This window comes from Onychostruthus taczanowskii, unplaced genomic scaffold (assembly GCF_017590055.1).
Source record: "Onychostruthus taczanowskii isolate IOZ18803 unplaced genomic scaffold, ASM1759005v1 scaffold1, whole genome shotgun sequence".
Classification (NCBI taxonomy): domain Eukaryota; kingdom Metazoa; phylum Chordata; class Aves; order Passeriformes; family Passeridae; genus Onychostruthus; species Onychostruthus taczanowskii.
Genome location: NW_024496525.1, coordinates 33,886,854 through 33,900,997, shown reverse-complemented (window position 1 = coordinate 33,900,997; position 14,144 = coordinate 33,886,854). Strand labels below are relative to the sequence as shown.

General features: G+C 43.4%; 1 protein-coding gene across 1 annotated transcript in view; it reads left to right on the top strand.

The window, feature by feature from the left end:
* Positions 1 to 9,948: 9,948 nt before the first annotated feature.
* Positions 9,949 to 14,144, top strand: part of BRF1 (BRF1 RNA polymerase III transcription initiation factor subunit) — a 172,434-nt gene continuing 168,238 nt past the window's right edge. Inside the window, exon 1 of the mRNA XM_041420749.1 lies at positions 9,949 to 10,294. Coding sequence (XP_041276683.1) covers positions 10,108 to 10,294 — 187 coding nt within the window. The 5' untranslated portion in view covers positions 9,949 to 10,107. The remainder of the gene's footprint in view (positions 10,295 to 14,144) is intronic.

The following is a 14,144-nucleotide window of genomic DNA, read 5'->3' as shown; positions in this document are numbered from 1 at the left end:
AGGTCAGTTAGCTTTTCCCATGTTCCCTCAAACTCTCTGACACTGAGCCCCTCTCCTTTGCTAAAGATGATTCAAGCCCTGGAATATGCCCGTGACTAAGGAGCTATTTTGGTTTCAGAACCAGCTGTTTTTCTGGTGCAAATCATTGTAGCTCTGATTTAAGTCAAATGAGATGAGCTTGGCTTTGATAGTAAAACTTACATCCTCCTCCCAGGTGGGTCTGTCATCCCTACAGTGCTAATGCTCCCTACAGCAATCCATGTCACCCAGCTCCAGCTCCATGCCACCTGCATGGATGAAAATTCTCCTTCAGCCCCCAGGCTTCCCAGAGCTGTGCTTTGTTTCTTGGATCAAATCACATTAATCTCTGGGAGGACTCTTACACCTCATCCCTCCCTTCCCTCATGGTCAAAGAAATCTCCCTCTTGGTCCATGTCTCTGTGTAACAATATAGGAAAACCAACCAAAACAGAGTGGGTGTCTTCAGCTAAACATATCTTCACTGTATAGCTGGATAACCTGGGGCTGGCAGTATCTGGTGAGTAGCCCAAGGTCATGAAGAAAGTCTGTGTCAGAGCCTGCAATTTTATCCAGCTTTCCTGACTCTCAGACCCTTATCTTAGTTATTAGAGCACCTACAACAGCTCTTTTCTACACTTCTCCCTTCATGTACTAACGAATAGTGCATATTTAACAGTTTCAGTCATGAGCTCTTTATTTTGTACTCAGATGCTGCCAGAAAAGTCCATGTTTTCCCTTTACTAAGGTAATGGAATCATATACATCTGATGAAATTTGGCTTCTTCAGCCAATGGATCAGCAAAGCTTTTTCTGTTGCTGCATTTTCCTTGGTTCTTGAAATCAGCACTGAGACAAGTCCATTTGTGTGACATGCACTTATAAACTGGGATCATGAATATAAAATCCAGACTTCTTAGATCAGTCTGAACATACCAGACATTCTCTAGGTCAGCATTTGAAACAAGCTGTCACAGGCAGCTTATAGCACAGGAGTGGATTTCATACATATGACTTATAATCTAGTTTTAGTGTAGGAATATCTAAAGCATGTATCAGTGACTCATTTGTTCAAATATTGAGACTTGAAGCAAGAAAGTTGTCTTGCTGATTGTGTTTTTGTGCTTTCTAGTATGTGTCATGGAAAAATTTGACTGTCATGCCAAACTTTGTCTCCAAAAGGTCATATTCCTTTAACACCTGTTGATTAACACAATACCTGAAACACCCTTCCTTACTGTTAATTATTAAGCATGATTGAAACCTATCTGTATATTTCTAATAGTTGCTGGAATGCTGAGATAGTAGATATTTACCTGTTCTGGCCTGCTGGGCTAGAAGAATCCAGAAGCAGTCATTTGTTTACATTATGATTCCCATTCTGATGAAGTTTTCCCAGAAGACTGGACAGTGTTGTATCGGAGAATGTCCTGATCAGCATTTTGCTGCTCTCCCAGACCTCCTCAGGGCTGGTTAGTTTTTGTCATTTTGGTCTCTCAGGACCTTTTCTAGTAGATAAGCTCTTACATCCAGGAGGAGATGTCACCTAGGGGGAATTATGTGACAGTGACAGGCTGAAGTGGCAGTGTTGAGGATAGAAAACTCTGATGGGTCGTGATCCTGTGCCAAATTAGAAGTTGAAAACCATGCATGAGCTCCCCAGTGGAATTGCATGGAGTTAGATGACACCCTGGCTTTCCTTCCAAGACCCTGTAGTGCAGAGATAGCGGTCCATGGATCGTGGGGCAGGAGGGCAGAGGTACAGAAGGAAAGAGGCCATGGCCTGGTACCATAGAATGTGCACTATGAGCTCATCTGCAGAGGAGTTTGGCTGGAAAAGTCTCACCTTCAATCCCAGAAGTTGCTGGATTGGATTGGGCTGAAGAAGACACGCAGGGGACCCAGGGCAAGCCGTGCCCTCGTGGGTGCTGCATGTCAGCATCCCCCATGTCAGTACAGGAAAGCAGAGCTCTGTTGAAGTGGAGAATACATGTCTGCAGCCAGTTACATCAGCTCTGTCCAGGCTGCCAGGCCTGTTATGGCAGAAATGCGGGATTTCAGCAATGCTGCTCAAGGTTCATGAGCTTTTCAAGAGAATTGTCAATGCAGGCTAGTGCTGTTTTCACTGAGTGAAAAATGGAGTGGAGGGAACATAAATCAGCAGGTTAGGATTTACTTCCAAACTGGAAAATGAATATTTGCCTTGTGATTTTCCAGCTTATACTTTATGTGCACGCAGATCAATTTTTTTTCATTATTGCTATAATTTAATTGTGGGATTTGTTTTTACTCTTTGGAAAAAATCAAACCAAACCAAAATACCACATCAACCTTTCAGTTCTGTTATTCAAAAGAAAATTTGTTAGCAGGATATGTGCGCTTCTTAAATTAGAATGTTTATTAGTTGCTCATTTACTCCTTAAACTATGAAAGGAAGTTTTCTTTTTTTCTTCTTTCCCAATCTGGTTCTGTCTGGGAAAGCTGATAAAATCTCACTTTTAAACTGCAATTTCTCCTCCTGTTGTTAGCAGACTTGATGATTGCAAATGAAAGGTGACCACAGAGGGAGTGCCTAAAGTGTCATCGTTGTACAGGCTGATGATCATTAGTCATGGTATATATTGGGAAAGGCTCCTCATAATTTTATATGCCATAAAAATAATTTGGTTTTGCTCTGAGTCCACTAAATTGCTGTTTCAGCTGGATATTTGTTGCAGCTTGCTGCATTACAAAATCTTTGCTCATCTGGATAGTATTTCTGCAGCATGGGTGAGAAGTCATGGTAGTAGCTCTAAAGCTTTATTAGGAAGAAAGTTCCACAGTTACTGTTTAGAATGGGATAAACTAGGAAGGAAAGATAATTTGTTTGTTAGAAATGCCAGCGCTATAATTTTATTCTTTTTTTGGATGTCCTTTCTACTGACATCATATATAAAGGCTCTTTCAGTAGGGGCTTTCTATATGTAAAATAACATAGGCAGAAAATGTATGGGAACATCCTTTTCTAGCTTTCCCTTCCAAAGGAAAGCATATAGTAGTTAAGCTCTACATTTTCTGAAATATTGCATGCATGTGGATGTGGAATTAAACATGCTAAGAGCTCTCTGAAATACTTCTCATGCTGTTATAAATATACACACTTTACTAACAACTTGCATTATTGACAACATTGTTGTCTACTGTACTCATTTAAAAAATAATGGTTTTGTGTAATTCTCAGCAATATGATACAAACATAACCCCTGTAACGAAAACTGGTTCAAAAAGGGACTGAAGACCTCATTGTTTGGTAGAATACATAATCTGCTGACTGCTCTGTTCAATTTGGGCTCCAGACTGTAAACTCCTGGGTCAGGTTTTTTATAATCTTGGTGTGAGCTGACTGATTGAAGCACAGACAATGGAAGGGCAAGCCAAAGGCTCCAGATCTTACTGGCATATTGTTATATCAGATTCCCACTTTTAATTTACAGTAAAAAAAAATACATTTTTAACTCATGAGGTGGAGAAGAACACAAAACTGTGATTTTAATGGGGACAGGTGGCAGTGTGAATCTGCAGCACCTGGAAACAGAGAGCCAAGAGATGTCAACCAACAGATCCTCCCAGGGAAGTGTTAATTCCCAGACCCTCACTCACACCATCAGTTCTCTGGCTCCCAATTCACAACTAAGTAAGTTGAACTGTAAAATATAGAGGAGAGAGATGACCCCAGCTCCTTCTGAGTAAAGCAGAGATTGGTATGGCTGTGTTCCCCCTTTGTGCTACTGATGTGGTCTTTTTTCTGAATAAATGGCAAGATTGCCTCTTTGGGGATGGATCCTGTTTAAGAAACTTCCTACTCTGGGATAAGACTGGGGAAGGAAAGATGTGCTTGCACAGTACTAAAATTTTTTCTATTAAACTATTTTACAACATAAAAAAATACACTCCTGGTGACTTAAGCTGATGATAAATGTCTCATTTTAAAAATTGTCACAGATTTCCCCTTTGACAACTCCACAGTTAAAGAAAATATAAGTGATTTTCTTTTCTCCTTTTTTTTTTTTTTTTTTTTTTTTTTTTTTTTAATTTAAGCTGACTCAGTTTACTGGTATGAAACAACTTGATTTACTCAAGACATTTTTATGTCTGCCCTCTGAAAAATGTTACTTGTCTAATTTATTCAACTAATTCAAACTAGGAAATCTGCCAAATTCTTGAAAATTCTCAAGTGACAAGAAATTATTATACTATGACTTCTCTAAGTCTAATAGTGTTTTTATTTAGCCTGCTCATAGTTTTAGACAGTAGACAGCAACTTGCAGTTTTGACTGATGGTTTCTTTGGCACTTGGATAACTTTGGCATATTTGAGGCACTGGGACTCTCCTGTAGGAAAAGCAGGCAATGACACACGGCTCTTTCAAAGGACAATTCTTTGATGTCCTCTATGACCCAAACAGGTGAGAACTGGCCTCACCCACAGGCCAGCCTGTGCTTCCCCAAGCTGCTTGCTCCACCATAACTTTCCCCAGTACTAACGGGCTGTGTGAAGGAGGACACTGTGTTCTTACCCTGCTTCCAGCCTCTCCTCCATGCTGGCAAGAGCAGAGGCTTGAGTGTGGCTGCAGCAATGTTCTCTCACTGCTGCAGGTTTCAGTCTGAAGGGAGTCTCTGATGGCCAAAGGGCTCATGACAGTAAAAATACACACTTTTGAGTCTGTGTTGACACACAGGCATTCATGGTCTTCAGTAACACTTGACTGGCATGCTCTCCTTCCATGCCAGCACACCCATTCTGGCCATGGCAGACTTCTGCCTAAGAAATGCCAATAAAGAGAGATTAATTATTAATAGTGCCTGGTGACAGCAGGGTTTTTAATGTCCTGACTCAACGCTAGTGAACTTCTGGTTAAGTGGCTGTGTCTTTTCTCCTAATCCTATTTGCAACTTGCCAGGTATAATTTATAAATAGTCAGCACTACCTTAGGTATTTTACAGAGTTTATAGTATATATACTTTTTAACTGCACTGAATTTACCTCGATCCTCAGGCAGATGATGAACCACTCCACACCTATTTTTTCAAACTTATTCTTCAGAACTAAAGGAGGCTCATATTTACTTTTTGATGCTTCCAACTCATTTAGTCTGAATTTCTGGCTTTTGGTTCCAAATTTGGGAAAACAATAGGAACACTCTGTGAGATCTGTGGTTTGCTTATATGTTTGAGTATGCAGAACCACACAGTGTCAAGTTCCTGGTTTTTTACCCTTGAACATCAATATTTATTGAAGGCATCATTTTTAGGCTATACAGAAGACATATTTGCATTAAAGTATCAAGTGTACACATAAAAATGAGACCTGTAACCTGGAATTTCCTTATTTCAGTTCAATTTCCTTATGCAGACAGTTGCTTAAACAGGCAGTTGGCTGACTGGAATGGTTCTCTGATGGTGAGTGATGAATCCATTAATGTTTTAATAAATATGTTTCTGTCATTTTGTCATTTTCGGAATACATTCAGAATACAAGAGCTGCAGACAATCAGAATTGCATTTCTACAGGAATATTTGCCTGTGCTTATATCCCCAAGTGATGGAGACCTGCAGTTATTCACTGCAGAACATAACCTATGTTTCACTAAAAAGGGTTTCCTGTTAAATTACTCCCTGAACAGATTATTTTCTGTTAGGGCTGTTTGATCAGCATCACATTATTTGTCTGGAGAAAGAGAAGCTCTTTCTTTTAGATGCTCTAAAACAGGAGTAAAAAATCCCAACTGACATGAAAGAAGTGTGATGGGAGCAACTCTTTATCACTGACTGTAACTCAAGAACAGGATTGCCAAGTGAAATGTTTAGACCATTTTTAAACTTTTTCACTTGCTACCCAGCTATATTGTGATACACCTCAAAGCACCAGATGCTGTAGTTCTTGAAAGCATACACAGACAAAAAAAATTATTAAAGAGATAAAAAGTCTGCTAGTGAGTATGAGCCTTCTGCTGGTGAATCCTTAAGTTGCACATTGCTAGAAACCAGGAGGACACATCTATTTTTACTTTGCTTACATCCTTCTTAAAAGTACCCATTGACAATTCATACATCTTCAAGTGGTGTGTTGGCAGGGGCAGATGTTCAGAGCAAAATAGCTGCTCACAGCTTCCAGCTTGTGAGAGACTTCCTCAAGCGGTGGTAGCTTCTGGATCTTTGTGCTCAATACCTTTGGACTTTTCCTCTGCTAATTTCTGAGCAGATATTCTAAGTGACAGAATTTGTGCTTTCTGCTGTCCTCATCTACTACGAATTGTACCAGGCACAGATCCTGGGAAAGTAACTGGGAAAGCCACGGGGTCTCTGCCACATACTCAGGAATCAAGCTGAGCCATCAAGTGCTAGCTCCGGTCAGCAGTGATGTGATTTAGTAGATGCCAAAATCTTTTCTTCTCGGAATGTTCCCCTCAAAGCTTTTTCAATTACCATTCATTGATGAGCGTCATGAAAACAATGTGCGGAAATAATTACAAAATGCACAAAACCCCCCCCCACCCCCAAAAAAAAAAAAAAAGAAGGAAAACATGGAAAATCAGCCTGAACTTTGGGAGCACTGCAGCTCCTCGGCGATTTCATTTCCTTGGGTGCCCCCTCGTGTCCATCACCAGTGTAGCCGAATGCTACAGTTTGAACTGACACAGACAAAAAACCAAAGTATCCACTTGCTATCACCTTATAAGGCTAATTCATTTCGAAATCCTTTTTTCCACCCCTCTGTCTAGTAACCCTATGACTTCATCTCCAAAGTGTAAATTTTCAGGTTGAGTGGGTAGTTTATGCCTTATCTTGGACTGTCCAAAACCAAAAAAGGCTTCCTCTGCTTGTCTTTTGCCTCAAGTTTTGTGCATTTTCAAAGTTCTTGAGTGACTTCATCAATGCTCTTGGGCATGATTTTAAGAGGAACAATTCCAGCTGAAATGCCAGAAAGCTGAGGATACTCACAGAAGCAGATCATATTAAAGGATTAAGTTTTGTTCACCTCAAATATGAAAATATTTCCCATGCAGGCTGGTGTGCTGGGAAACTCAGTGCCCAGAAAGTTGAGTTACAACCAAAAAGCCAGAAAAGCTCTTTTTGTCATATGGCACTGAAGTATCTGCTTCCAATCTTAATGTTCACAGAGGAGGATCTGTCTCGTGGAAGTTCATCAGCTTGCCCTGGTATATTTCCTGTTGTGCTGCACAGCATTTGCAGCATTCCCTCACACTCCAGGCTGGATTTGTAAAGCCCATTTCCATTCTTCCTGATGCTGTAGGAGCAGTAGGGAAAAAAAATATATATAATTTTCAAGCAAATAAGAACAGATCTTCTCACTGAAACCTCAATAACTGAATGTCAAAACTATATACCCACAGGTGGATTGTATTTGATGTTTTTGGAGGCATGGCAAGAAGGAAATTGGTCAGTTTGGGCTAACAGACATCCTGATCATCACTTTTTGGCACACTTAGGAGTCAAAATAAGAGATACTAAACATGAGTAGGTGACATGGAAAACAGGTCCTTTCCTCCTCTTAACTAAAAGGACAAAATAATGCAGGGAAAGGAGCTTTGTCAATACAAATTTTTAAATGACCAGCTCTTACTCTCAAGCTTAGGACAATTTACTAAAAGGTTATTTTTTTAGCCTAAATAAACCAGCCTAGGGGTTATTAATTCAGCAGGCTCAATGCTATAAGAAGTTTAGTTAATCCTCTAGCAAGAAGAATGGGAAAAGAACTTGAAGAGGTGAAAAATTGCTTATATTTTGGCTGGTGGAAAACAGTCCTATGGAAATGTTTGAAGTATTTAAGGAGTATTGTATATGAAAGTTTTCATGAGTGGGAGGCAAAGACTGAAGTCTCCTGGACTGGGAACCCATTTTGTTTAATCATCATTAACCTCACCTTATAAGAAGATAAAAATTGAACAGACATCTTTCTTTAGTATGACTTTAAATGAGATCCTTTATTTGGACAGCAGCTGTATCTTAGGCTTTCACAAGTGTCCTTTGCTGTTCACATTTAAAGTGAAACACTCTGAACTTGTTTGGGACTCACAAAAATGTCTTGCAACACTTAACTGAAGCACCAGCAATTTTGAAAGGGATGTAAAACCTAAGTCTCACGGGACAGGACTATATTAGTCTCTACCTGAGTGAGGTAAAAAGAAACTTTTTAATAGAAAGATATTTCAAAACTGCTCACTGCAGGATTTTTTGTGTTTGTGCTGGCCTTTGTCAGAGCCTATCAGGGATTGTTTATCAGGAATATAATCTTCCCCTGATATTATCTACACAGTGTATAATTTTGTGAGATCATGCTTGGCTACTGTGGCACTCATTACCTCATCATCAGCAGGAGGAATTTCAGGAAGGAAATAACCTCCAGAAGCAGAAGGAATTTGGAGAGACCCAATGTTCTTATTTTAAAAAAATACACCTCTGTGAATAGAATAAAAAGAAAGACCAACTGTGTACATAGTGGTACAATCTCCATTATGATATAGCTATTTTTCTTTTCCAAAACACAGAACCATGAGATTTTTAGGCAAATGACATAATTTGAGGCCTATAAGACGCTCTGTTTTCTGGATGGAAAGATATTGCTCTAGTGCATGCCCCAGTGTGCCTCTAAATGAACAAGTAATTTTGTTCCATGTACAAATGGTATATTTGTACCCAATCAGTTCATGGAGGTCTGTACCTGATCCCTGGCTGCATCTGAGTCATTTGGTGGAAGACAGATACTGACAGTATTGAGTTTTACAAGGTGAAAAATTCTGCTTCTGCATTAATTGTTAATTAATTCCGCATTTCAAAAGCCGACAGATGGAAGTCTATACAAATATCCAGCTACAGCAGCTATTCTGTAGCTTCCTTCCCATCTGTGTTATGGTGCTGATTTGCTACATGTGGGTTGAGTGCTAAAGTGAGCAATAACTTGGATGAAAACTGAGTTCTTTGATTCAGTGATTCTATGAATCATTGAGGACATCAACCCCTTGGAGTAAGTCCAGAGGAGGCCACCAAGACAATTAGAGGGATGGAGCACCTCTCCTATGTGGAAAGCTTGGGAGAATGGGGATTGTTCAGCCTGGGAAAGAGAAGGCGTTGGGGTGATCTAATTGTGGCCTTACAGTACCTGAAAGGACCCTACAAGATGGAGACAGACTATTTACAAGGGCGTGTAGTGACAGGACAAAGGGGAATGGATTCAAAATGAGACACAGTAGGTTTAGATTAAATACTAGCAAAAAATTCTTTACTGTGGCCATGCTGAGGCCCTGGCACAGGGTGCCCAGAGAAGCAGCTGTGGCTGCCCCATCCCTGGGAGTGCTCAAGGCCAGGCTGGATGGGGCTCTCAGCAACCTGGCATAGTGGGAAGTGTCCTTGTCCAAGACAGAAGGATTGGAACGAGATGATCTCTAAGGGCCCTTCCAACCCAAAGCGTTCTGTAATTCTACAATAATAAACAAAGAGTTCCAAAGCACGAGACTTCGACTTTATGCTGCCTTTGTCAGGCAGGGCATGAATTGCTGCAATGAAATAAATTCATTACGCCTCGACAACTTTCATCTCAACATTACAGAACGATTGAATAGATTTAAGTGATGAATTTGATTGACGAATTTTTATTGATGAATTTGACTGATGCCCAGAGGGTGCTGAGGCCCTGGCACAGGCTGCCCAGAGAAGCTGCGGGTGCCGCATCCCTGGGAGTGTTCAGGGCTAGACTGGATGGGGCTCTGAGCAAGCTGGCCCGGTGGAAAGCATCCCTTCCCGCGGCAGAGGGCCGGAGCCAGGTACTGGGAGCGAGCAGGAGCGGCACAGAACGCGATCCCGGCGGGACGGAGACCAGCGCGGGCTGTGAGGGAGGAGCGCTCCGGAGGGGCGGGAGCGGCGGGCGAAGCCTCGCGAGAGCGGGCGGGGTGGCGGCGGCTGCCGCGCTCCTCCCCGTGCCGGTGCCGGCGAGCGAGGCCTGCGCGGGCCCGGGCCGGGCAGTCCCGGGCTGTGCCGGGCAGTGCCGAGCGGCGGGGGCGGCGGCCGGGCCCGTCCCGGTGCAGCGGGCAGGATGCCGGGCGGGCGGGTGTGCGGCGCCTGCGGGTGCGCGGAGATCGAGGTGGACGCGGCGCGCGGGGACGCGGTGTGCACGGGCTGCGGCTCCGTGCTGGAGGACAACATCATCGTGTCCGAGGTGCAGTTCGTGGAGAACAGCGGCGGCGGCTCCTCCGCCGTGGGGCAGTTCGTGTCGCTGGACGGTGAGTGCGGCTGGGCCGGGGCAGGGCGGGGCGGGGGGCGGTGTGCGGAGAGGGGGCCCGGGGGCACAGGGAACGGGGTGTGGGGAATAGCGGGCGGTGAATGAAGAGAGGGTGTTGCGGAGATGGGGCACATGGCAGGAGGGAAAGGCAGCTGGAAGAGGCGTGGACAGGGGAAGGGGAAGGGCTGCGAGCACCGTGGGTTCAGAGGGGACCGGGACAGAGCACAGGGATGAGCGACCCAGCGGAAAAGGACCTGGGGGTGCTGATCGACAGCGGCGGAACGTGAGCCCAAGGCGTGCCCAGGTGGATGGGAAGGACAGCGGCATCCTGGCCTCTGTCAGGAATAGTGTGGCCAGCAGGATCAGGGCAATGCCCTGCGCTGGGCATTGGTGAGACCACACCTTGAGTGCTGTGCCCAGTTCTGAGCCCCTCAGTTCGGGAAGGACATTGAGGGGCTGGAGCACATCCAGAGACGGGCAGCGGGGCTGGGGAAGGGTCTGGAGCACAAATCTGCGGGTGTTTAGCCTGGAGAAGAGGAGGCTCAGGGTGCACATTAGCACTCCACAACTCCTTGACGGGAAGGTGGAACAAGGTAGGGGTCGGGCTCTGCTCCCAGGGAATAAGTGACAGGACGAAGGGACATAGTCTTCTGCTGCATCAGGGGAGGTTTGGACATAAGAAAGAATTTCCTCATGGAAAGGGTGATTAGACATTGGAATGGACTGGCCAGGGCAGTGGTGGAGTCGCTGTCCCTGGAGGTGTGTAAGGAAGGGCTGGCCGTGGCACTCAATGCCATGGTCTGGTTGGCAGGGTGGTGTTCAGGTTGGACTCAGGGATCTTGAAGGTCTTTTCCAACCTAATTGATTGTGTGATTCTGTGAGGTCAGGGACAGGGCATGGCGCTGAGGGAGCAGTGGGAAATGGGAAAGGGATGAGGAGATGCTGTGCCAGAGGGTGGGGTTATGGGGATGATGCATGGGGGAGTGAGGACAATGTATAGGGGAGACAAGGACACTGCTGGGAGATAAGGACAATGTATAGGGAAAAGGGTGCTGTGCAAAGAGTGTAAGGGACAGACCGTGGAAAACCATGTGGTGCAAAGAAGGGATACGGATGGTGCGTGTGGGAACTGGTGCTGCGCAGAGTGGAAATGGGAGAGGCAATGCATGGGGAGAAGGAGAGCATGCTGTGCAGGGAGTGGGAGGCTAGGATGAATAGGAGAAAATAGGATGAGAGAGATGCTCTGAGTGTGATGGAGTATGCGTGTGAGGGACTGGGGCAGGTGTGTGACAAAGTTTGGGGCTCTGTGGAAGGAAGGGCTGGGTGCACAGGAACTTGGGAGGTAGATGAAATTATTTGGGATAAAGGACAGTAAAGGTTGGGTTGGGCATTTAATGGACAGAGGGGACATGTAGGGGCACAAGGAGAAGAAACAGGCTGGACATGAAGGGTCTAGGGTCTCCTGTCAGTAGATGGGTTGGGGTGATTGTGTGAATGCTCTGGAGGATAAAACATGAAAAAAGGCTACATCAAGATAACAACAGTGTTTAAAAGGGGAGAGAAGGAAAATGGGTGTGGGGAGGTTTAGTGTTTGAAAGGGGAGAAGTGGAAAATCTGTACAGGGAATGTTTATAAGGAGAAAGAAGCATAAGCAAAAGCATGGGAAAGAGCTTAGCAGTGAAACAAGTGGCTCTGATGGATTGTATAGCTGTGGGGAAGAAAGAGGAATTCTTTCTGTGGTGGAGAATGCAGCACTGCAGTTTGGAGTTTGGGAGTTTACTGTAGGCTAGGAGTTGTCGGATGCCATTCCTGTCTTCCAACTCAGGGTGCTGGCATTACTTTTTTTACAGCTTATGAGCAGCTCTTGTATCCTTCACTTTTTCCTGTTTTGATGTGGAGACTACATTTTTAAGGGCTTGTTCTGCTTTTTCCCTCCCACCCAAAATTATGCAGGACAGATGGCGTGCAAGCTAGAGCGCATTTTGGGATGCCTTTATCCTTAAAAAATAAATCTAAAGGAAAAGAGAGAAAGGCACCATACTGAGGTGCATTTTTACCCTTATGGATGAATTGCACAGTACTTAAAATTTCTTTAAGGTATAGCCTTTCTTTTTTGTGTAAGTCTTGAGATGTGATTATAAGTCTTGAGTCTGTGATTTTGTGAGTACAGGCCCTGTTTCACACCAGAAATATTTTAAGGAAATTGGGATATGGATGACTTATGCTGGTACAGTTCTTTACGTTCCAAATCAGATGCTTCTGTTGTGAATTTTTTTTTCTCAATATAAACTGAGTGATGCAAGCTAATCTGAAAAGACATATTTTTGCTGCAGTAAGTGTCTTCATCATGTGTGCTTGTCTGTTAATGTGTTTATGACTGATTAAAATCCTCTGGAATGGGGAGAAAAGTAATTTACTGTGTAAGGACTTTGTATCTCCCCAAAGGGTGGAGAATTTACAAAGGAATGTAGATTTCTTTTAAGTCAGAAACCACGTACTTTCTGAAAACAACATTTTCTGGTAAGTTACACCTTTCAGTGACTTTTGATTATGTTAGTAAATTTCCACCAAAATTGAATGAAATGCCTTGGTCTGAGACTTGGATTGTGTGGTCTGATGATCTCAGAGTGTGAAGCATTTGCAGTGTCAGAGGTGCCTGGGGTGCTGTTTTTGAGTCCCTGGCTCGTGGTTGGTAGGGCTGGGTGTCTCAGAGGGCATTGTCTAAGGTTTGCAAAGGATGAGGGATCTCAGGTTCCTTATTGCAGGGCTGGGAATTGAACGGGGCTTTTGGTATTTTTGGAGTTCAGAGCTACTGGTTATGCAAAAATATTCCTCAAATCCTTTCAAGATCCACAGCAGCTTCTATTTGTGTGTTATTACATGTTGAATACAGATGCATTTATTAATAATTTCTTTTTACCTTCGTAATAAAAAAGCAAAAGGGAGTGGAAAGCACTGAGACACTGATTTTTCTTTTTTACATGTAGGAAAACCTTTTGTTCTACCAAGCTACATATTAAGATTTCAGAATCTTGCATCTGTTTGCTGAAGGAGAGAGTCCTCTACTTCTCTATATTAATATGAAATGGCCAAGTCCTTGCTAGTAAGTCATGTAGAATCCCTATAAAACATTGCAAATGCCTTCTTTTATTCTCTCAGGGTTGGAGGAAGGTGTGAGATCACAGTTAAGTTTTCTCTGGCAGTATTTACATTGAGCTAAATTATGTGCCTGGTGTAGGAAGCCTCAACACTGATGCCTTTCACAGAGGAGAAGTTTGGTGTAGCCTGTGTTTTCCAGTGCAGATATGTGAGTCCTTTGGAAAGTTCCTTTCCATTTTTTTTTTTTTTTGATGTTTTAGCAGCTGAGATTTTGGTGTGCTGAGAAAGTGTGGGCTTGTGCTTGGATGTGAATGAGGGAGTTTGCTTTGCTCTCCATGAAGTCTTGGGAAAATGCAGTCTTGTTAAGTGTGTTGGACAAGAGGGTGGAATCACAGAATCATTTAGGCTGTAGGAGAACTTTAAGATTATCAAGTTCAGCTGTTAACCCAGCACTGCCAAGTTCATCACTGAACCACGTTCCTGAGTGCCACATCTACATGCACAAGATGAACCAAGGTAGAAGTTGTGAAGGACAAAAAATATGTGTTCTGCACAGGTCAATTTAGGGTAACAGTGCTTTTTGGCAAAATGGCTTGCCATGAAGATCCTTTGGAGCTTTTTTAAGGAAGTTGGTAAGTGGGCAAAGCAGATGGTTTGATTTTCAGGGGAAGATTAGCAAGATCTTCCACCAGAAGCCTTTTTGGTAAGTGGACAAAGCAGAAAGTTGGATTTTCAAAGCAAAGTCAACAGGA